The following is a 25,421-nucleotide window of genomic DNA, read 5'->3' as shown; positions in this document are numbered from 1 at the left end:
GCTTTGTTATAGTAGCTGCTCTTTCCCCTGGAGTGATAATTCTAACATCTGGGGCCTCTTAAGGTGGACTGTCTTTTCCTTGGAGAGTGAGGTATTTTCTTTTTATTGTTGTTGTTGCTTTTGTTGTATGTTAAGCAATTTTGGGTTGTATCCTGGGCTAGGTAAATAATACACTGTGGAGAGCTGGGATTCAGTTATATTCTTCTGAAGAATGTTGAGGCTTTTGCAGGTAATTAGCTTGATCAGACTCCAATGGTAAGCTCTCTGTTGCTTCCTCTGGGCAGTGAGTCAAATCTTGGTTTAATTCTTTAAGCTTGTGCTGCCAATTCTGTCATGCTCATGCATGCTTTGTGGGTAAGCAAGAGATTCATGTGGAGCTCACATACAAATTAGAGGATTCTTCTCCCCAGGTGTCTCCCTGCTGGAACTCCTCACTCCCCAGTGACCTGGGCTTCTTCCTCTGGTATCTCTGTTCTAATACATAGTGAATTTTGGGCCAGACCTGGTGGTTCACACCTGTAACCCCAGCACTTTGGGAGGTCAAGGAAGGTGAGTCACATGAGCCCAGTAGTTTGAGGCCAGCCTGAGCAACATGGTGAAACTCCATCTACCAAAAATACAAAAAATTAGCTGCATGTGGTGGTGCCTGCCTTTTCTTCCAGATACTTGGGAGGTTGAGACAGGAGGATTGCTTAGACCTGGGAGGTGGAGATTGCCACATGCTGAGATTGCACCATTGCACTCCAGCCTGAGCAACACAGGGAGATCCCATGTCAAAAAAAAAGTGAATTTTGAGAAAAACTTTATTGACCTCAGGTGTGCTGCTTTGCAATTGTGGTTTGCCCTCAGAACAACATGCAGGGGACAGGAGACTCACCAAGGTTTTGAGTTCCTTGCACGTGTTCACTCTCCATATTGCCAGGTAGGTATTTTTGTCTATAAAGTTATCTGCAGGAAGTTTGGTCGGTGGGGGCTTAAACCACTGAACTCCAGATGAAGCCAATTCCATTTTTGTTCAGGGTGCACAGCCTGGAGTTTTCAGATTCCCCTTTACTCCTCTGTGACTTCCATCTTTCTTGTCTTTTGCCTAAACATCTGTTTCAAGGTTCTCTCCTTAGGCATCTCGCAGTGCTGCTGGATTTTCCTAGGAATCTTATTCATTCCCATGTCCCATGCACTCCCACAATGCAGTTTTCATTGTTTCCTGAGTTTCATGCTTGTATTTCAAGCCATCTCTTTTATATTCACATAGAACCTTCAGTCTAGAGTCACTCTCTTGTCTGGCTCACTAGCTTTGGTTACTGCACAGTATTTGTTGAGTGAACCAGGCTTAGAATTACTACTAAGTAATAATTACTACTAATAAGTGGAGGATATTTTTTGTTATCACCTCCAATTTCTTCATTGAGAGCACAGAACTGAAGACGGCAATGATGCTGCTAGTTAGTGATGGAGCTTCTGACAATACTTCACTTTGAGGACAATCCCACAAGGACTACTACCAGGCTTAGGAATATCACCTCCTTCCCTTTCTTCCTCCCCTACCAGTTAGGAGTTCATAGTGACAATCGGTATAGATTACTGATGTTCACCATAGCTATATAGCATTTTTTTTTTTGAGATGGAGTCTCACTCTGTTGCCCAGCCTGGAGTGCAACGGTGCGACCTCGGCTCCCCACAACCTCCACCTCCCGGGTTCAAGCAATTCTCTGCCTCAGCCTCCCAAGCGGCTGCGATCACAGGCGCCTGCCACCATGCCCAGCTAATTTTTGTATTTTTGGTAGAGATGGGGTTTCAGCATCTTGGCCAGGCTGGTCTTGAACTCCCAACCTCATGATACACCTGCCTCAGCCTCCCATAGTGCTGGGATTACAGGCATGAGCCACCGTGGCTGGCCAACTATACAGCTTTACTCACCATCCATTGCTGAGTATTCTTTGAGCAGCAACTCTCTGCCATTAGGCACAGTTCCAGATGCTGGGGATAAAGTGGCAAATGTAAGAGACATAGTTCCTGCTGTCTGGAGCTTGCATTCTGGTGTGTGTGTGTGTGTGTGTGTGTGTGTGTGTGTGTGTGTTTGTGTGTGTGGTTACACTTAAAGATAATTAAGCAAGGACATTTCTCTGAAGAAAACAAGCAAAAGAATGAGGATGCAATGCTAGGACCAGGAGTTTAACCTTAGACAGGGTGGAGCAGTGTATTAGTCCCCTTTCACACTGCTATAAATAACTGCCTGAGACTGGGTAATTTATTAGAGAGAGAGAGAGAGAGAGAGAGACAGATATTTAATTGACTCACAGTTCCACATGGCTGGGGAGACCTCAGGAAACTTACAATCATGGTGGAAGCAGAAGCAGGCATGTCTTACATGGCAACAGGAGACAGAGTGTGAAGGAGGAACTGTCCAACACGAAACCGTCAGATTTTGTGAGAACTCACTATCACAAGAATAGCATGGGAGAAACCGCCTCCGTGATCCAACTACCTCCCACCAGGTCTGTCCCTTGACGTGGGGATTTTGGGGATTGCAATTCAAGATAAGATTTGGGTGGGGACACATCAGGCAGGATGCCACTTTCAGCAGTGATGTTTTAGCGGATGTCAAAATGATAACAAGAAACCAGTTTCTAGACAGGCACAGAGGTCACTCATTCTAAGTGTGCTGCAAACCCCTCTAACGAAGACATCTACTTCTTAAATGTAACAGTCATAATAATGAAGGGTAACATGATTATTCACATTTAGTCAACTTCATTTACATAGATAAAACATAAAGGAAAAATTCTTAAACATGCACTGATGTTTAAGAATCCATTGATGGAAAAAGAAAATATAGTCAGCAAAATCTTTTCTAGATAAACGCTGAAATTATTATTCTAAGAAAAGAATTCTCCACTTTTACTGTGTGTGTATATACACACACACACACACACACACACTCATTAAAAAATACATAAGAGCTCTCCCATAGCTTGAGAGTATTCTATGAAGTTATAAAAATCAGTATTACCTGTTGAATACTATGTTACATGTGCAATCAAAACTGTTGAGGTTATCTGAATAAAAAATCCCTGGTGTCTATTACAGAAAGCTTTTAATTGAACTTGCCTTGGCAATTTACTCCTAAATCTTCTCTTTTTCCCAGCTCAACATAATATTGCGGGACCCTGTTTCAAAAAAAAAAAAAATATAAGAGTTCAAGTAAATGCAAATGAAGCTTTTGCAACTGTTTCTCAAGAGATTCTGCACTGGAATACAGACTAGAGTATTAAAGTACAGTGTGTATACCGTTTCTACAGTTACATACACCACAGTATCTTTTACAGGCGTATAAGGTCAATGGCCCTAGTCTTATTCAGGCTTAAAATGAGTGCTTGCCTTGTAACTCTGCAAGTGACCAATAATCTCATAATACTGAAAATCACAAGGTAGGATAAAACGTTCAATTGCTAGTCCCATAAAGCTTACTAGACTTTTTCCCCATTCTCCCCAATCTTAGGAGAGACATGACTGAAGATGTGAGATAAAATTATTTCTTGTAGGCCGGGCGTGGTGGCTCAAGCCTGTAATCCCAGCACTTTGGGAGGCCGAGGCGGGTGGATCACGAGGTCAACAGATCGAGACCATCTTGGTCAACATGGTGAAACCCCGTCTCTACTAAAATTACAAAAAATTAGCTGGGCACAGTGGTGCGTGCCTGTAATCCCAGCTGCTCGGGAGGCTGAGGCAGGAGAATTGCCTGAACCCAGGAGGTGGAGATTGCGGTGAGCCGAGATCGCGCCATTGCACTCCAGTCTCGGTAGCAAGAGCGAAACTCCGTCTCAAAAAAAAAAAAAAAAAAAAAAATTATTTCTTGTAAAAAATAAATGATCATATCTCAGCCCCATTCCCAAAGTCACATGTGCCTTTGCAATCCAACTTGAGGTCACTTTTAAAAACCTTCCCCCTGTAGCAGGCCCTTGTGTTTTTGTTTTTGCCTCCAATAAAAGTGATTAATTGGGAAGGGGAGCATTAGGTGACATTCCTTGCCTTGAGACAGCTTGTGGTGGTTTCCTACACCCTAGGACGGAAACTCCAGACATGGAATGAAGCATCATCTGCTAGAGCTGAGGACAGTTACTGAGGCAGACAGGACTGCATCCCATCACTCATAATGGTTCAGTTTGGTTTCTAAATCTCCTCCAGTAAAAATCCACCCCCTGGAACCATCTGCTCTTTGGAAAAGCTTCAGCCCCCTGAACTTAGTACAATCAGGGTCTGGTCTAGGCTTTGCAGAGCTGGAAGGAAATCCCCCGGCCTCCAGCCAACGCTGCCTAAGGTGCTGAATACCGTAGTCATTGCGTTGCCACTGGCTGAGCTGACACAACCTCTCATCCCTGAGAAATGTTTTCCAAGACAGGACAGTGTTGAGAAGCGTGGACTCGAGCCTCGGGCCATCTACATCCAATTCCTTTTCCATCAAGATGAGCTGAGTGACCTTGGCCACATGATCTGAGCCAAAGCACTTAAAACACAATAAACATTCAAAACCATAGCACTTAGAATCAGGAGTCCTTTTACCATTTTTCACAGTATAAGGCACTTATTTTTTATTTTAATATCATTCCCTTTTTTTTAAAGGCAAAGGAACCACAAGTGAACACACTAGTCATGACCCATCAGAATAACAAAATGCTCATCTACAAAAACATTTCCTGATTTCTTTCTGAACCTCTTCCTACTGGGAAATACTGCTGTTTGCTTAAAAAGTGGTCAGAATATATTATGATTCTTCCTTTTAAAAAATTAAATTTGGATACATTTAAGGTGTACAAGTGCAGTTCTGTTACATGGATATGTGTAAAGTGGTGAAGTCCAGGCTTTTCCTTCAACCAACACCAGAACAGTGTACATTGTACCCATTAGGTAATTTCTCACCCCTTACTCTCCTCCCACCCTTCTGAGTCTCCAATGTCTGTTTCACACTCTATGTTCACAGGTATACATTATTTACCTCCCAGTAATAAGTAAGAACATGAGGTATTAGACTTTCCACTTCTAAGTTATTTCACTTAAGATAATGGCCTCCAGTTCCATCCATGTTGCTGCAAAATACATGGCTTCATTATTTTTTATGGCTGAATAGTATTCCGCTGTGTATACATACCCCATGTTCTTTATCCAATCATCCTTGGATGTGATTTCCTTTTCTTAGCATATTCTTGGGGTACTTCTAAATCAGTTCTTTTACTTATTAAGTTTTTGGGGAAGGCAATTTGGTAAGTTTCATTTTCATTACTTTTACATCATCCTTCTGCAAAGCCATGTGCCACAATTCAGAGCATTTTTTGTGTGTAAGACCACAATGAGGGCTCCTTCTCATTTGCACCTGGAGAAGACCCCATCCTGGAAATGAAGCCCTCTGTGTTTATGATCCAAGTGTCACCACACGCTTTTATTTTTGTTTTTTATTTTTTATTTTTGGGGGGGGGGGAGACAGAATCTTGCTCTGTTGCCCAGGAGTGCAATGGCACAATCTTGGCTCCCCACAACCTCCATTTCCTGGGTTCCAGCAATTCTCCTCTCTCAGCCTCCCGAGTAGATGGAATTACAGGTGTGTGCCACTATATCTGGCTAATTTTTGTATTTTTATTCTTTTTTTTTGAGCCGGAGTCTCCCTGTGTCACCCAAGCCGGAGTGCAGTGGCGTGATCTCGGCTCACTGCAGCCTCTGCCTCCTGAGTTAAAGCGATCATTCTGCTTCACCCTCCTGAGTAGCTGGGACTACAGACGTGAGCCACTGTGTCTGGCCCAATATGTGGTTGTTAGTAGCTATGACCTTTACTGAACTCCTTTTCTTGACTTCCTATACCTACACCTGTTGTAAAGAAACAAATGCAAAACAAGATTGCAGTGAAACACTAAAAGAAGAGCATTCTTGTTCAAAAAAATTTTTAATTTTCTTGTGCCACATAACAATGAACTGTGGTGTCACCAATCTATCATATAATTAACTTCTCGTCTTTTGTTTCTTATGAATTTATATAGTTAATTATCTATTTAATTTCCCATGGTTTTGCTACGTTGACTAAAACTTTGTAACAAGAAAGTCTTTTCATTTGATGGACTTTGCAGTTCATGGGTAACCAGCTTTGGAAGTTATTTTAGCATTATTGAGTGCCCACTGAGTGCTGTTTCGTAACCCTGTACATTTTCCCTACCAGGATTTGGAGTCCCTAGTACCTAGGTTATTTGTCCAGCAGAACAATGGCTGTAAACGGCCTGACCGCTTCCTAGCAGTGGTCAGGAGCTGCTGGGAAGATGCAGTAAAACAGGTTACATAAAAACAATGCTGATTTGAAATAAGCTACGCTCTTTGGTCAAGGGATATTGCATTAGTACATTTAATCAAAATCAGGGCCAATTTAGAGGATGTGGCTGAAAGCACCGTTTTGGTCCCACCAGAATTTCTGCTTTGTTTCTTTTTTTTTTTTTTTTTTTCCATTTCTCCACGAAGACCTAAACTGCTTTGTTTCTTCTGAGAGCTCGGCATACATTCCCACTTTTTCTGTCAAAGTGGACATAATTAAGAGTCACATAAATGAAGGGGGATTCTGATCCCATGAGACCAACCATCTGCAAAGTGGCTACAGAATGTGGATGTGAACAAATTTGAAATGTGCTGCCCAGCGACTGGAGAAGGGGCGTTTTAGAGCTGCGGTTTCAGTCTCTAGGGATGAGATTTTGATAAATGGCCAATTTATGTGCAAAGGTGACTTTCCTAGGCACCCAGGAAGGCAAATTTAAGCTCTGAGCTGTATGAACTGCATTCTGTTCCTATCATCAGCAATAACAGAAGTCTCAGAATTTAACAGCGAAAGGTGGCTCCTTGGCTCCTTGTTTACCTAAGTCTGCATGGCTCTCATAATAAGGAATACAGCTGTTCATTCTGCTGGGAAGGGCAGGAGATGAAGTTTGTTTTGCCCAGCAATTTGGTAATCATAGTCACAATTTAATACAATCAGGTATAGTTTGTTTAAGGAATTATCAAAAATCATACTTGGATATCTGATAGGAATTGAGGTTGACAGGCAGGCTTTGATTGTATGCCGACCAGAAAACAATTCAATTCAAAAGTGGAGTTCAGAAACACAGCATTAGGAGAATTTACTCAAACATCCATGCAGAGATAGTCTAATATCATTTTTAAAACTTTTTTCTAGGCTCTCTTGCTCCATTTTAAAGGAAATGCAATTCTATTTTGAACATAATTCAGGGTAGGGCACCAGCTCTCTGAGTTATGCAGAAGAACATAAATTCACAAACCTGCCTGGGCTATTTTTGTATTTCAGCAAGGGGTTGTGTGCAGCTGCTGTTTCTGGCAGAAAATAAAAAAAGAGTGCAAGTAAAAAGTGAACGGAACAGGAAAGACCGTCATTTTTTCTTTATCAAATCCATGAGATCGTCTTCTATTCCTTTCTCACTCAGCTCATCCAGACTGTAGTATCGGTGAACAATTTTGTCAGCAGTGACCACCACAACTCGGAGCCCGTGGGGGTCTAGGCCCAGCTGGCATCCGATGGCGGATGACACCACCATGTCGAGGTTCTGGTAGGTGCCCCCAGCATTCCTGTGGTAGTGGCCTGAGAACACGGCTTTGACACCTGCAGGGAATGGAAAGAAGAGACATTAGGGGGCTGAGGACTTCCACTAGGTAGCCTGGGGTCTCCAGTGTTTTATTCTATGAACAGTAATATATTAAATATGTTATTATACCATCATGTGGAATTAGCATATTAAATGTATAGTATTATTCGGTATATAATCAACAAATAGAAAGTGTATGTGATGTCCAGAACCTCTGTAAGGATAATTTATATATACAATATATTATTAACATATTTGTCATAGCTAGTACAAAGAAGCACTAGGGAAGAAAATGAGGGAAGATGAAGTGAATGACTTTGAGAGGAGACAAAGGAGACTGAAGAAAACATGTTGAGGCCTGTAAAAATATCTGGATGACAGAAGTTATAAAAATAACTTTTAAAAATAATGTTTATGGCCAGGGATGGTGGCTCATGTCTGTAATCCCATCACTTTGGGAGGGCGAGGTGGGTGGACTGCTTGAGGTCAGGAGTTCGAGACCAGCCTGCCCAACATAGTGAAACCCCATCTCTACTAAAAATACAAAAATTGGCCAGGCATGGTAGCTCAGGCCTGTAATCCCAGCACTTTGGGAGGCCGAGGCAGGTGGATTACCTTAGGTCAGGAGTTCAAGACCAGCCTGGCCAACATGGTGAAACCCTGTCTCTACTAAAAATACAAAAATTAGCCAGGCAAAAAAAAAAAATTAGCCAGGCACGGTGGTGAACACCTGTAGTCCCAGCTACTTGGGACACTGAGGCAGGAGAATCACCGGAACCCAGGAGGTGGAGGTTGCAGTGAGCTGAGATTGTGCCCCTGCACTCCAGCCTGGGCGACAGGGTGAGACTCCATCTCAATGAATCAATCAATCGATAAAATAACGCTTATGGCCTTCTAATTAAGATAGCAGAGCATTTTGACATTTGATGAAGCCCCTCTGCTCCAAACAGCCGTAATGGATAAAATATAACACAGAAAACCCAAAGACATAAGTAGGCTCAAAAACAAAACAAATAGCTCCACAGGCCAGACACAAAACGGAGAGGCAAAGGCATGAGTGGGAGTAAAATGCCACCAGGAGTTCAGCTCTTAGAAGATCACAGAGATTGAAAGCATTTTCAGGAGAAAATGGGGAAAATAAAGCCTGGTTCCCTGCTGCAAGAGGGGCTGTTGTGGGCACCTCCGTTTATGGAAGGAGGCTGAAGAACTCCGTTTATGGAAGGAGGCTGAAGAGGGGCTGCTGTGGGCGCCTCCATTTATGGAAGGAGGCTGCTGCTGCCTGGGGCTGGGGAAATAGTAGGCTAGTAAATGTTTAACACGTTATTATTTTTTTAAAGACCTGATCTGTCATATTTGTCAATTTCCATGGTGTAAATACTCCCATCGTGGCTGTGGCTGATTTCAAGTTGCCAAGGTGATGTCACTGAACCAGATGTAGAAGAGATGCCCAGTAGTGCTCATTACATATATATCAGATCTGTTTCTACGATATAGATACAAAAGCTGCCAACAGGCTCACGAGCATGGATCATAGCAATATTTAGCAAAAGAATTACCAAGTGATCAGTTTTGAGCATGTATTACCTTTGCTTTTTAATATAATTTATTTAATGGTGAGTTTATATAATCTGATTATTAATGATGGTCACTTAACAACCAGCTCACAACATTCCTTAAAACATAATGATTGGTCCTAATGAGTAGGCAGAAGCTGTTTCCAGCACATCACTGCACTAAGGCTTGTTGCAACCAGAGAGTCTAGGAAGGAAGGAGAGACACATGCTCAAGTCTAGGAACCAAACGTTTATCCTGTAGGGCTCTAAACTACTATTATAAGGCCTGGTCCTGAATGGGGGTAAAGGTGCAGATAATGAAAACCACTAGAGAGAGGGGAGTTAGTCAAGAAAGAAAGAATGAGGGAAAACAAAACAAAAAACATAGCCCTTACTCGCACTGACCCTGCAATTAAAGTCAGCTGCCAGGAAGAAATCACGTGGGAAGACAGTCTATGAACCCTTCAATTGGAACATAACTTCACTCCAGATGAAATTAATTATTTAAAACTAACAAATATGTCAAATAAATGCATTTGAGATATCAAAGGATCCTTAATAAAGGACCAACACCCATAAAAATATGTTATGAAACAAAATAGGCATAAATTGAATGAGAGTAGGCACTAATGAACATTTAGAAGTGGTGGACACAAAAGAAATACCCATTAAAATTTAAGGTAAAAAGAACCCTCAGTAAAAGAGATAGGCCAGCCATTGTGGCTTGTGCCTATAATCCCAGTACTTTGAAAGGCTAAGGTGTGAGAATCGCTTGAGGCCAAGAGTAGGAGACCAGTCTGGGCAATGTAGCAAGACTCCATCACTATAAAAAATAATAAAATAAATAAATGAGATCAATTCTATACATCAATCAAAGAGGAAATTAGTGAATTGAGAGGTAAAACTGAGAAAACGAACCAGAAGACAATACAGAGACTCAGACATAAGCAATAGGAACATGCTCTTGATTTGAGTTCAAAGAATTCAAAGGATAGCTTAAGAATAGCAGACGTTTAGAAGAGCTGGTGTAGGAGAAAGTAGAAAATAATAGTGAGAAGAATTTGAAGAAATCACAGAAATTTTCCAGAAAGAAGGAAGACACAGGTCCTTAGATAAAAAGTATTACACAGGAAACATGAAAGTTAATTCATACTGATACATGGTTCAATAAAATTGTGGTACAGAAAACACAGAGAAAAACCACAGAAAGACAGTTGCAATAAAAATATTACAAAGAAATGATAATCACACAGATAGCAGGCATCTTAACAATAACAGACTCAAAAAGTAATGTCTTCTGAATCCTGACAGCAAATACCTATGAACCGCAAGTTTTATACCTAGCTAAACTTTCATTTAAGTTTGAGGGCAAAAAAAGACATGTTTGGAATATAAAACTAAAAATTTACCATGTCTAAATCTTCACTGAAAGAACTGCTGAAACAACGTATGTTTCAGCAAAAGAAAGGAGGAAAGAAACATTAAAAAATGATAACAAGAAAACCCCAGTATTTTGGTAAATTGAATTAACTATTGATTTTTTAAGAAAACTTTTTAATGTTAAAAGTGAAACTAAAAATAAAAAAATGTCAAGATAGGGAGATCAGTATAATATTAAAGCATATAAAAATTATTGCCATGTTTGGAAGGAAGATAATAATACTGAATAACCTGATACTTTGCCAGAAAAAATGTATAGTTACTTATTTCTTTAAAATGTTAGAGCATAACAGCTAAACTAAAAATAAATAAACTGAACTTAATCAAAATTACCAACTTTTGTGCCCCAATAACGTTATAAAAAATGAAAAGATAAGCCATGGAATGTGAGAAAATATTTGCAAATCATATATCTAATAAGGGTCTAATATCTAGAAAACTTAAAGAGCTTTTACAACTCAACCAAAAGAAAACCCAATTAACAAGTGGGCAAAGGATGTGAAAAGACATTTCCCCAAAGGAGATATACAAATGCCCAATAACCATGTGAAAAGACACTCAACATCATTTATCTTTAGGGAAATGTGAATAGTGACAATGAGATAACTACTTCCTGTCCACTTGGATGGCTTTGATGAAAGAGTTGGAAAACAACAAGGGTTCATGGGGATTTGGAGAAATTAGACCCTGCATACAGTGCTGGAGGGAATGTAAAATGGTACAGTTCTTTTGGAAAACATTTTGGCAATTCCTCAAATGTTAAACGCATATTTACCACAACTGTGCTGTTGCACTCCTCAGTATGTATCTAAGAGAAACAAAAACATTAGTCCATGCAAAAACTTGCATGTGAATGTTGATAGCAGCATTCCTAAAATATGGAAGGAACCTAAATGTCCATCAGTTGATGATGGATAAACAAAGTGTGGTTACCCATACAATGGAATGTTATTCAGCCATGAAAAGGAATAAAGTATTGATACATGCTGTAATGTAGATGCACCTTGAAAGTATTAAGCTAAATGAGATAAGCTGCTTGCAAAAGGCCCCATCTTGTATGCTTTCATTTATATCAAACGTCGAGAATAGCTAAATCCACAGAGAAAGTAGATCGGCAGTTGCTAGGGGCTGAGGGAAGGATGGAATGGGAGAGTGACTGCTAACAGGTGCAGGGTTTCTTTGTGGAATGGTAAAAATGGTCTGCAATTAGATCATGGTGATGGTTGCACAACCTTGTGAATACATTAAAACGACTAAATTTGATACTTCAAAAGAGCACATTTTATGGTATGTGAATTACAGCTCAATAAAAAATGCAAAAAAATTACAGGAAGAGGAGGAAGCTAAAATGATCCATATGGTAATAATGGATTAGAGTTGGAGATATCAGTGGTAATTCATGTTTAGCTTAATATCGTTGTGGATGGTTTCACATAGAAATATTTATGGATGTGTACATACAGAGGCCAGTACACAGACATTCGTTTCCTTGCTTTGTCAGTTGAGAGCCCCTAGAAGCACGTACTAGCAATGAGAGTGCCTCGCAGTCAGATCTCGCTTCCTAGCAAGCATTCTCTAATAAAAGGAACCATGGCTCCTTGGAGAAATGGCTACTGTACCACTGAGCAGGAAATACAGAAGATGAGCCTGGAACATCTTGTGTTGCCAGAAAGGAAAGCGATGCTCAGAAATAAAAACCCTGCAACGATGGGGTATGGCAAAGGGACCCAGGAATCAAGCGACAGGATTCCCAGTGGCCAAAGCTTACCAATCTGAGCAACCAAATAAACTAGTGTGGAATGATAACCCAAAGTATAAAAAAAACCCATAAGGCGGCCAGGTGCAGTGACTCATGCCTGCAATTCCAGCACTTTGAGAGGCGAAGGCGAGAGGATCGGTTGAGGCCAGGAGCTCGAGCAGCCTGGGCAACAGAGTGAAACCCCGTCTCCACAAAACATTACCAAATTAGACAGCTGTGGTGGCTCACATCTGTGGTCTGAGCTACTTAGGATGCTGAGGTGGGAGGACTGCTTGAGCCTGGGAGTTTAAAGCTACAGGTGAGCTACGGCTGCGCCATTGCATTCAAGTTTGGTGACAGAGAGACCTTGTCTCTAAAAACAAACCAACAAAAACTTCACAAGACCATAATAATATAGATAAATTCCTGAAGAAATAAATAAATGGTAGGGGGAGAAACATCTCCTACACACAGAAGGGTGACAAACAAAAGACATAGACACCTCACCCTCTAGGAAGTACAGCATCTTTCCTCACCCGTTAGGTGTGGGATGTGCATCCTGACTTCTGTTCAAAGGGTATAGTTTTTTTTGAGACGAAGTCTCACTCTTGTCCCCCAGGCTGGAGTGCAATGGTGCGATCTCGGCTCACTGCAACCTCTGCCTCCTGGGTTCAAGCAATTCCCCTGCCTCAGTCTCCCAAGTAGCTGGGATTACAGGCACTCGCCACCACACTTGGCTAATTTTTGTATTTTTAGTAAAGATGGGGTTTCACCATGTTGGTCAGGCTGGTCTCAAACTCCTGACCTCAGGTGATCCACCTGTCTCAGCATCCCAAAGTGCTGGGATTACAGGTGTGAGCCACCACACCCGGCCGTATTTTTAAAAATAAACTTTTAATTTTGGAACAATTTATATTTATGGAAAAATCACAAAGACAGAGAATTCTCATATCCCCTGCACTGTTTTCCCCATTCATTAACATATTACATCAGGATAATAACATTTGTTACAATTAATGAGCCAATATTGACATATTAAGATTTATTAAAGCCCATGATTAGATTCCTTTAGTTTTTTCCTAATGTCCTTTTTCTGTTTCAGGATCTGAATGATTTTTACCAGTTCCAGGCTGGGGAACAAGGAAGGAAACAGGGATTGAGAATAGTGGCAAAGAGGGGCAAGGGGAAAAAAAATAAGGAAACAGGAGAGCAAGGAAAGCAAAAGAGAAAGAAAGGCATGAAAGGACTATAGCCGATGCTTCTGGTGAGTGAGATTCTAGGAGACTGTAAAGAGACCTCTCAGGACTGTGGTTCTGGCAGGAACTGCAGATTCACCTGTGGGCAGGTGGATCAGCTCAGGGGCAAAAAGGAAGGGTACTCAGCCTTCCCTACTTAAGACAGCCGCAGGTGGAGAGAAACAGCTACAGTCACGTGCGGCACACTGATGTTTTGGTCAGTGATGAATGGCACATATGAAGGTGGTCCTGTAAAATTATAATGCTGTATTTCACGGTACCTTCTGTATGTCTAGCTATACAAATCCCTACCATTGTGTTTCAGTGCCCTACAGTACCCAGGACAGGACCATGCTGTATGGTTTGCAGTCTAGGAGCCATAGGCTACAGGTGTATAGCATACAGCATCCAGGTTTACGTAAGGACTTTGGGATGGTCACACAATGACAAGATTGCCTAATGATGCAGGACTGCAATTCCATTTACTTGTTATTAGAATTTGAACAGAAAGAACTCATGTCAAGGGGCAATCTATCAATACTGTCGCATGTTTTACTGTACATTCCCTTGGCCCAACAAAAACATTTTGGTAGATATTTATCCTTCAGAAATCCCCAGGGAAATGTCCAAATGTATGTGTGTTGTGCCTGTGGACATTAATATATGGTTCAATGTGCATCCCAGTACCATTAGCAATATTTATTTCTGGAAGACCTGTTAAATGATAGTATGCACATTTTTAAAGAGATAATTTATGTGTAATGGCACCAAAAGGTGCTAAATACCATTAATATGTATAGCACGCTACTGCAAAAACATCATGTGATCTAGTGTAAAATCATGTATACCTAAGAAGGTGTGTGTGCATATGAGGGAATATGTGCATTTGAGGGTATGTGTGCATATGAGGGTATGTGTACATATGAATATATGTGTGCATGAGGGTATGTGTGCATATGAAGGTATGTGTGCATATGAGGATATGTGTGCATATGTATACCTAAGAGGGTATGTGTGCATATGTATACCTAAGAGGGAATGTGTGCATATGAGGGTATGTGTGCATATGTATACCTAAGAGGGTATGTGTGCATATGAGGATATGTGTGCATATGTATACCTAAGAGGGAATGTGTGCATATGTATACCTAAGAGGGTATGTGTGCATGAGGATATGTGTGCATATGTATACCTAAGAGGGTATGTGTGCATATGTATACCTAAGAGGGAATGTGTGCATATGAGGATATGTGTGCATATGTATACCTAAGAGGGAATGTGTGCATATGTATACCTAAGAGGGTATGTGTGCATATGAGGATATGTGTGCATATGTATACCTAAGAGGGAATGTGTGCATATGTATACCTAAGAGGGAATGTGTGCATATGTATACCTAAGAGGGTATGTGTGCATATGAGGATATGTGTGCATATGTATACCTAAGAGGGTATGTGTGCATATGAGGATATGTGTGCATATGTATACCTAAGAGGGAATGTGTGCATATGTATACCTAAGAGGGAATGTGTGCATATGTATACCTAAGAGGTATGTGTATATGTATACCTAAAGAGGGAATGTGTGCATATGAGGATATGTGTGCATATGTATACCTAAGAGGGTATGTGTATATGTATACCTAAGAGGGAATGTGTGCATATGAGGATATGTGTGCATATGTATACCTAAGAGGGTATGTGTGCATATGAGGATATGTGTGCATATGTATACCTAAGAGGGTATGTGTGCATATGTATACCTAAGAGGGAATGTGTGCATATGAGGGTATGTGTGCATATGTATACCTAAGAGGGTATGTGTGCATATGTATACCTAAGAGGGAATGTGTGCATATGAGGGTATGTGTGCATATGTATACCTAAGAGGGTATGTGTGCATACATATACCTAAGAGGGTATGTGTGCATAGACACTAACCTACTAATAGTGGTGGGTTTTAGGTCCCAGCAAGGTGGGGTAGGATTAGTGAGAGATGCATCATTCTCTCTTATAGTAGTGTAATGCTTACAATACTTATTGAAGTAATGTAATGTTTACTAATCTGGTGATCGGGAATGAAATCTCAGCACTTTAGGAGGCCGAGGTGAGTGGATCACTTGAGGTCAGGAGTTCTAGAACAGCCTGGCCAACATGGCAAAACCCCATCTCTACTAAAAATACAAAAACTAGCTGGGCCTGGTGGCAGGCAACTGTAATCCCAACTACTTAGGAGGCTGAGGCAAGAGAATTGCTTGAACCTGGGAGGTGGAGATTGCAGTGAGCTGAGATTGTGCCACTGCACTCCCACTGGGTGGCAGAGTGAGACCCCATCATAAAGGAAAGAAGGAAGGAAGGAAGGAAGGAAGGAAGGAAGGAAGGAAGGAAGGAAGGAAGGAAGGAAGGAAGGAAGGAAGGAAGGATAGAGGGAGGGAGGGAGGGAGGGAGGGAGGAAGGGAGGGAGGAAGGGACAGAGGGAAGAAGGGAGAGAGGGAGGGATGGAGGGAGGGAGGGGAAAGAAAAAGAAAGAGAGAAAGAAACAAGGAAAGAAAGCAAAAGAAAGAAAGAGAGAGAAACAAGGAAAGAAAGAAAGGAAGGAAAGAAAGAAAAATCAAGATGGCATAAACAGGGCAGGGTGGAATGAAAGATGCAGCCACGGCCACTCCAGGGCACAAACTGCAGTTCTCAGGTTGCAGCTGGAACCACTGGGTTGGGCGCCCAATGGATCCTCACCACAAGTAGAGAACTGAATGGCTCCCATTGTGCGGACTGGAGGGGCAGTGGAAATGACTCCCTCCTCTATAGCTTTCCTGGGGTTTCAAAGCCAGTGTCTAGCTCAAATGGGATCGCATGAGATCAGCCCTGTCTGGGGGAACACTGAATGGCTGGATAGAGAGCACTGAGCATTATTACTATTTTTGTTTGCATGCTGAATTATGTTGATGAGATTTGGCTCTTCATGCCTAACTCATAGTTGCAAACTGTACTATTCTGGAAAAAATGGCAATTTTGAAAGAAGCTTGCATTAGCCATAATTAGCTGTAAAAACTCATTTATGTTTAAATTTCACGCCATACTGACTGGCATTAACAGAGAGGGGAGCATTAATGGTGATTGTTCAAGTGCCCAGAGGGCCTCTCAGAGCCGATCTCCCCAGACTGAGAACAGCTGCACTTCTCTGTAATATGCATGTCCCCTACATCTGCCCCTCAGGGCTCACCAATTATTATTAACATCCTAAGTTACAGAAAATGTGACCGAATGAGGGTTCTTAGCTGTAAGAGGACTTAGCCAAAAAGATGAGGCCAGGCATGGTGGTTCCCACCTGTAATTCCAGCTGGGAATCCGAGGTAAGAGGATTGCTTGGGGCCAGCAGTTTGAGACCAGCCTGGGCAACATAGTGAGACCCTGTCTCTACACAATATTATCAAACTAGCCAGGCGTGGGGGTGCATGCCTGTAGTCTTAGCTACTCAGGAGGCTGAGGAGGGAGGATTGCTTGAGCCTAGGAGTTGGAGGCTACAGTGGGCCACAGCTGCACCACTGTACTCCAGCTTGGGAAACATAGCAAGACCCTGGATCAAAATAATAATAAACAAAGATGAGAGAAACTACAAGTGAGCAAAGCAGTCTTGTTCAAAACCTTCTCCTTCTGGTAAAAGAGATTTCTCCCCCAATTCCAATGAGAAACTTGGCCTTCTGGGGTCCTGCATGAAAAAAATCAAGCAATGACTATGTGATGGGTTTACAAAGAGATGGGCAGGCAGGAGGCCAAAGTCTGTCTCAGAAGTAGGAAGATGTGACTAACTCCCTCCTCCTGGGTTCTCAAGCTGAGTTCAAGGCTCTGGGATGTTCCTGGTTGGCTCAAGGAGTCTGAAATGAGGGATGAGATGTTGAGTTGGACAATGAGGGAGCCTCTTCTTGAGTTGGAACCATATCCAGAAGAAGTGTGGTGAGTTTCTGAATCTATTTCTCAGCTCCACGGAGGCCTGGAAGTTCTGAACCTGGAGTATGTTCTCCTAGTTCCACCTCCAGTAAGGGCAACAGCTCCAGGTGGAGTGGAAGGAGGAGGGACCTGGAAGGGGGTGGCACAGCAGTGGAGCACTCTGTATTCTCATCCTCCCAAAGCACCTCTGTCCTAGGGACTCACATCATCTCCATTTTACAGATGAGAAAACTGAGGCCCAGAGAAGTTAAGAAACAAACACAAAGCCACACAGCGAGACATCAGAGCCCATTCTGCTTTGGGACCTTGGACCCATTGCTGACCTCTGTGAGCTTGCATTTCCTTATTTGTACATGGAATAATAATGACAGCCCATCTCATGGGAAGCAGAGGTCTGGGGTGGGGGGCGGCATGGGGCAGGGTGTCGGTAACAAGCTCATCACTGCCCCCATCCAGCAGGCCTTCTCCAGGGCAGGGCCGGTTGCTCACTGCTGGAATGGGGCACACAGCAGGGCAGTCCAGCTCTGCAACAGCTAACCTCTCTCTGAGTTATAATCCTGCCCCTTTCATGCCGAGGGGCCACGAGGACCCGTACGAAGTTTTCCATCTCAGCTTTCTATTAGCTTTTGATAGGGGAACATTGATTCACAACTCAATGGAGGTAAGAGTATTAATAAATCTTGGTTTCCCTGACGGGGGATTGATTTTAGTGGTTTTCAAGAGTTGGGCAGAATTTCCACTCAGCCTGTGCATCAGTCATCCGTGGCTGACATGCCTCTAAGATTCCTTAATTGAGTGTTATGTACAGATTCTTTTTGAGCTATGAACTGCTGTAAGGAGATGACAAGCATCTTTTTAAATTGCTGCCTGAAGAATTTCCAGCAAAGGCAGCCACTGCATCAAGAGAGGATGACTTCTGTGGCATTAGCTTCCTATTTTTCCTTTTTCTCCAAGGTATCAAGTCATGAAGATGCTATAAAAGTTATTTTTAAGCTATCCTGATTCAAGTTCATTTCAAATCAATCAGAGGATTGGGATACAGTCTCTGTATAATTTAATACTCTAATATTGGAAACCTGCTTCAAATCAGTCAGGAGATTGAGATGCAACCTAGGACAATTCCGATACTAAACACTGGACTTCTTTAATGCCTTGGTGTTGGGGCTTAGACCTGGAAAGTGGAAATCCACTCCAACTGGACAGCCGTTACTTTCATCCTGCATGAGACTGTATTTGTAAAAATGTGATCCAGCTTTGTGTTGCCAGCTAGAACAGTAAGAACTGCAATGCAAACCATCACTCACACTGCATTTATTCTGCCTCAGTGGTAGGGAAAAATGTGACACAAAGAAAAAAGAGGGAGAGAAACGAAGAGTTAAAAAAAGGAAGGTTGGGTGTGAACGTATAGAAAGTAAGCATAAATAATCCCTCCTGCCAGTTAGGAATTTCCTTAGCAGGCTTTGAGATGAGAGATTCTGGCCAGGGGTGGCCAGGAGGCAAAGGGGAAGAGACAGAGGTTTCTTAAGTGGGTTTGGGAGGTACAGACTGTGAATATGAAGTCATGGCTAAGCCCACCTGACTCGTTCAGGAAGAGATTCTTCACTATTAAAACTTTTGCATTGTTGGTCTGGCCTGGTGGCTCATGCCTGTAATCCCAGCACTTTGGGAGGCTGAGGTGGGAGGATCACAAGGTCAGGAGTTCAAGACCATCCTGGCCAACAAGGTGAAACCCCATCTCTACTTAAAATACAAAAATTAGTGTGGTGGTACGTACCTGTAGTCCCAGCTACTCAGGAGGCTGAGGCAGGTGAATTGCTTGAACTCATAAGGCAGAGGTTGCAGTGAGCCTAGATCGTGCTACTGCATTCTAGCCTAGGCGACAGAGTGAGACTCTGTCTCAAAAAAACAAAAACAAATAAAAGTTTTGTGTTGTCAACTGGGAAATTCTAGATTCCAGCATACTTATTCATATTCATCAGAATTTCCCTGGTATTTATCTTCCCCAGTGCCCCAATATCTGTGGCCTAGGACTGCCAGGGGACATAGTGAAAGGGTTCATTTATAAAACAATGGATGCCATTTCAAACAAGGCAGGCAAGGGAATTGTGTTAATGAACACACAAAAAAGGCCAATTATTCTCTAAGTAAGAGCATCTGTCCTGATGGTCAGAAAGAGACTTCTATATCTACTTCAAATTCGAAGGGTCTACACTCTTCCATCTAAAAAAGTAACTCAGATCTAATTCAACTGTTTTGGCCATTATAGGTATCTTGCATTTCCACAGAAATTTTACAATCAGCTTGCTGATTTCTACAAATAATAAAACTGCTGTAATTTTGATTGGGATTTTGTTGAATCTGTTGATCAATCTGGGAGAAAATGCCATATTAACATTGGCCTTCTAATCCATGAACATAGTCTACATTTCCATTTACTTAGGTCTTTCAAAATTACTTTCAGCAATGTTTTGTAGAGGTAGAGGTCTTGAACATCCTCTGTTATTCCTAGGAATTTAATATTTTATGGTGCTGTTGCAAATTGAATTATTTTTGCAATTTCATTTAACAATTGCTTGCTGATAGTATATAAAAACACAGTTATTTTTGTCTATTAACCTTGTATCTTGAGACTTTGTTAAATTCATTTATTAGTTCTAGTAATTATTGTGTAGATTCCTGGGATTTTCTGAGTTAAAAAAATAACATCATCTGAAAATAGGTCATTTTATTTCTTATCTTCATGTCTCTTATTTCTTTATCTGATTTTTGCAATAGTTAGGATCTCCAATACAACGTGAAAAAGTAATGGTGAAAACAGTCACCCTTTTTCTTGTTGGTTATAAATGTAGTTTTCATATTCTTATTTTTTAGGCTTTTGATATGACTGCCAAATTATTTTTCAGAACAACTTAATTAATTTAAATATCCACCAAGGGTTTGAGTGTTTGAAGAATGAGAGTTCATTGTTTGGTGATCTCACAAAAGCCTTGCAAATATTAAAAGGGAAGCTTCTCAGGAGGACCTAAAATAAGTATTTGTTGTTCCAGAACTTCGGAGTAACTGCTATCCTCCCCATTCTTTTTTCATGCTGGATAATCCCTTTTATCTTCCCCTGAACAAAGCATGTTCACAGGACTTACTATGGTTGGAAGTGTGTGTAAAGAGTAGGCAGGTGTTCCTTTCACTATTCCTTTTCTTGTATCTTTTCTGTAAGCTTGAAAGTATTTCCAAATAAAATGTAAAACAAAACAAAACAAAAACAATGCATACTTGCTAAAATGAAACCCAAATGTTGCAAAAATACAGAATATCAAACAAAAAAAAGTAGGAGGAGGAGGGGAGTTTCTTGAAATCCCTGTTCCTATTTTAGGAATTCAGTGTGTATTTTCCAGATAATTTAAATGTGTATACTACTATACATATATTAGATATAGATCTAAAGAAACATATACACATACATAAAATTTCCGAAAAATGGGATAGGCTACATATGGATTTGCAACTTGCTTTTATACACTCCATAATGCATCTTTCACTTATTCAATTCAGGATATGCTGCCCTGTCTCAGAGTTACTCACTACCATTCTGAAAACTTAATTCTGGTGTCGGGGCTCAGAAATCGTACCCCAAAACACAGCATTTTGACATGCTGAACTAAAGCAGCAGCCTCAAGGTCTCTCTCTGACCTTCCCTCCCCCAAGAACAGTGACAGACTCTCTCTTGAATTTCCTTGTCTGACTAAGAAAATTTCTTCTAAAAGAAATGCAATTATCTTAAGAATCCCTCCATAGGAATCTCATCAAATAACCAAGAAAGTTTAGCCAATGGAGAAGAGAAGAGACTAAAAGTCATCACCATGCCCAGGCAGATTTTTCTTCCACTCTTTTGAGGGCAGCTCCAAGAGATTACCTGGGAGACTTTATCTACATAATAAGACAACCTTTTTTTCACAACACAGTTCTGCCCCTCACCTTCCCATAACTTGCTGGTCCCACTCACTTTCCTACAACAATCATTTACAAGATAATGTCTGCTTCCTAGGCCCATTCAATTCCCCTAAAAATCATTTATGACTGCTCAAAATTGCCTACTTTCTTCCATCCCCCTCTCCCCCAGGAAGAGGGTACATAAGCTTCAACTATTTGTCCCTTGAGTCTCATTTTCCTAGGGCTCTCAAGTTCAGCACATTAATTCATTTGTATGCTGCTTCTCCTGTTCACCTGTTTATTGTCAGTTCATTTCTGTACTGCACCTTCAGAAAGTGGAGCAACAGCTTTCCCTCTGCCCCCACACTGCTATGTAAAATCTAGGCTGTGAGATAAACATTCTATATTTTAATAATAAAATACTGTAAACTGGGAGGTCAGGAGAGTTCCGAGCCTTTCAGCCCTCTAAGGACTACTCACAGGCAGGGGGACGCACATAGTTACTATGGCTTCTTAGAGAGCATCCAGGATTCTGGGGGCAGAGACTGCCCCAGCAAAGGAGTATTATCTGCACAGCCCCTCTGGCCTGGATCTTGGGGGAGAAGCCCATCTACTCCTGCTTGCTGTATCATCAGCATAAGAAGAGACACTCGTGGGTGACAGAGTGCCCAAGCCAAGCAGCTCTGTCCCTGTGAGACCTGGGGTAGGTTGTGGGAGCAATATCTTCTTCCAGAGCTGAGCGTCTCAAGGATTTCACTGTGATGGTCCAGATGCTCCTGGTTTGAATCCTGCTGGAAACCTGGGTTCAAGCCTTGTTTCCTCTTACGGGTGCCACATTAACACCTATATGCTTGGTCATTTCAGGCATTTGCTCACACGTCTGGTCCATGTGATATAAAGCATTTTGCTTAGGATTCACAGCCTCCTCTTGAGATTCTCTTCCTCTTTCTTTCTTTTTAACATTTTGCTTGGGTAGGAAGCAATGGTCCAGTTGTTAAAATGACCTTCACCTAAAACCAGCTCATATTTTAAAACTTGAAGGGATTTCTTTGCTTTAAGGATTCTTCCCTCCACCCCCATTTCCTCCCCTAAAGAATAGCCATGCCTTATGATTTCAATGTGTCCCCCAAAGTTGAAGTGTTATAAACTTAATCCCCAATGCAGCAGCATTGGGAGGTGGACCTTTTTTTTTCTTTTTTGAGATGGAGTTTTGCTCTTGTTGCCCAGGCTGGAGTGCAATGCCATGATCTTGGCTCACTGCAACCTCTGTCTCCCGGGTTCAAGTGATTCTCAGGCATGTGCCACCACACCTGGCTAATTTTGTATTTTTAGTAGAGACAGGGTTTCTCCATGTTGATCAGTCTGGTCTCGAACTCTTGATCTCAGGTGATCTGCCCACCTCAGCCTCCCAAAGTGCTGGGATTACAGGTGAGAGCTACCACGCTCAGTCCTGGGAGGTGGGCCTTTAAGAGATGATTAGGTCACGAGGGCTCTGCCCTCTTGAATGCATTAATGCTGTTATCAGAGGAGTGGCTTCCTGATTTAAAAAAAGAATTAGTTTGGCCAGTTGCCCTTCCTCCTCACTCTTGTCAGGGATGCCCCTCACCAGATGCAGCCTCTTGATCTTGGACTTCCCAACCTCCAGAACTACAAGATATCAATCTCTGTTCTTCAGAAATTACCCAGTCTCAGGTATTCTGTTATAGCAGCACAAACCAACTGAGACAGCATGTAAATTATGCTTTTCTTGCCTCACCTGATTACTGATCAATAAAAATTATATCCTTCCCTTTTCAAGGATTAAAATTCTCTGAATTAAAATTAAGAATGTGGGAGATGGGGATGGCACAGAAGTGGCCAAGAGAACACCGAGGGCTGTGCACTTTCAGCTTAACCAGGACGGAAATAGTTCTGCTGCACAAGTTTTGAGAAAGAGTGGATGGAAGAGGTTCAGAGGTCACAGTCGTCACACCAATACCTGGAAGCAGCTGAGGGGTGCCACGTTCCTGTTCATAACGTTACATCCCACTTAGAAAGGGCATGAGGATGTGCTCTCATGCTCCAGGGAAAAGAGCAGTATTGAGAAATAATCACTCTCCAGGGCTTGGAGGTACCTGGCTGCCCTCTTGAGTACACAGCCTTGAGAGTGTTATTACAGCATCACTTCGCTATCCTGGACTCGAGGACTAGTTATGTTCCTCCAACCTCTACTCACTGCCCCTTTTTTTTGAGACAGGGTCTCACTCTGTCACCCATGTTGGAGTGTAGGGGTGCGATCTCGGCTCACTATAACTTCTGCCTCCTGGGTTCAAGCAATTCTCCCTGCCTCAGCCTCCCGAGTAGCTGGAATTACAGGTTCCCACCACCACACCCGGCTAATTTTTGTATTTTTAGTCGAGATGGGGTTTCATTATGTTGGCCAGGCGGCTCTTGAACTCCTGAACTCAGGTGATCTGCCTACTTTGGCCTCTCAAAGTGCTATGATTACAGGCATAAGGCACCACACCTGGCCCCTTTATTACTTTTCTACGTGAGAGGCTATGCTCAATTTTTTTCCCCTTGATGACTTACAAATTCACAACTTGTAGAATATACAACACGAGGGCTATATCTCGTTAATACTAATATTTGGATGCCAGAAAAGCGGAGGGAGCCTGGGGTGGGAGCTAGGGCTTGGGAGACTCAGGCTTGAACCTCAGTTCTGCTGTTGCTGAGCTGTGTAGGTATGGCATGGGCAGCAACATATGTGAGCCTGAGTTTCCTCATTTGGAAGGCAAGACTAGTATCAACCAGCCGCAGGGCCACTGGGAAGATCAAATGAGAATCAGAGACACGCCCTGGGTGGCACAGCAGGAAGCTGTGTGTCTTGTACTCAGGCAGCACTCAATAATTATACTTTCCTCTCATCCTTCTCTAAGTATCTGATCAGAAGACCTTTTTCTTTTCATTTGCACAAATTACATCTTTCTCACTATTCATAATTTCCTCTTTATTTTTAAAAGAAGATGGCAGCTTGTGTGTGAAATGGAGCGTGGGGCACACATTAATGTTTCAATCCAGAATGGACAATTTTCTAGATTTCCATGCCCTATCTTAAACACAGCTGTCAGGACAAGAGGCTCATTAAAAAGATTGTTTTGACTGACAGAATGTTCATGTATCAAATTGGAAATCCATCCAAAAATACTCGAGGTAGACAGAGGTGGCGGCCAGTCATGGAAGGAAAATGTTTTGCAGAATTTGTTCAAGATGAAATTTGCTAGGGAGAAAGTGCCCTGCCTCTGACTTGAGCCAGGGAAAGTCAAGAAGGGGATACTGCAGCCATCAACACGTGAGGGTCTTGGGTAAGTCAGATTCCGCATGAATAACAGGGGCAAGGTGATGATCCCTTAAAGAACACACATTCATGAAATGTGCGCGTTTTTCTTTACCTCTGCCTTCAAGGCACTTCCTTCTAGAGTTAACAGTTTATTCTTTGTGCATAAATCCCCAGCTTCCACAAGCCCTTTCTTTTCTTTTCTTTCTCTTTTTCTTTCTTTTTCTTTCTTTCTTTCTTTCTTTCTTTCCTTCCTTCCTTCCTTTCTTTTTCTTTCTCTCTCTCTTTCCTTTCCTTCTTCCTTCCTTCCTTTCTTTCTTTTTCTTTCTTTCTTTTTTTTGAGATGGAGTTTCGCTCTTGTTACCCAGGCTGGAGTGCAATGGTGCGATCTCGGCTCACCACAACGTCTGCCTCCTGGGTTCAAGCAATTCTCCTGCCTCAGCCTCCCGAGTAGCTGGGACTACAGGCGTGCGCCACTATACCCAGCTAATTTTTGTATTTTTAGTAGAGATGGGGTTTCACCATGTTGACCAGGATGGTCTCGATCTATTGACCTCACAACCCCTTTCAATGGTGGCCTTCCCCGGGCTCTGTCCATTCCCCTCCTCTTGGCCCTTTCCCTCTCCCTGATAACCACAGCTTC

General features: G+C 42.0%; 1 protein-coding gene across 9 annotated transcripts in view; it reads right to left on the bottom strand.

The window, feature by feature from the left end:
* Positions 1-25,421, bottom strand: part of CPPED1 (calcineurin like phosphoesterase domain containing 1) — a 257,223-nt gene that overhangs the window by 108,371 nt on the left and 123,431 nt on the right. For 6 of the 9 annotated variants that reach the window (XR_013524651.1, XR_013524652.1, XR_013524654.1 and 3 more), the window contains 2 exons: positions 7,305-7,642; positions 1,918-3,167 (listed from right to left, as the gene is read on the bottom strand). Coding sequence is in view for 3 of the 9 variants with exons in the window: in XM_002755915.7 (XP_002755961.1) it covers positions 7,413-7,642 (230 nt within the window). In the remaining 6 variants the exon portion in view is untranslated. Of the gene's footprint in view, positions 1-1,917; positions 3,168-5,916; positions 7,643-25,421 lie in introns of those variants that run through there. The other 3 variants (XM_002755915.7, XM_009009186.5, XM_009009185.5) reach the window with 1 other exon arrangement.

The sequence above is a fragment of the Callithrix jacchus genome, chromosome 12 (genome assembly GCF_049354715.1).
Source record: "Callithrix jacchus isolate 240 chromosome 12, calJac240_pri, whole genome shotgun sequence".
Taxonomy (NCBI): domain Eukaryota; kingdom Metazoa; phylum Chordata; class Mammalia; order Primates; family Cebidae; genus Callithrix; species Callithrix jacchus.
Note: the sequence above shows the minus strand (reverse complement) of the source record. Positions and strands in the feature narration are given on the sequence as shown.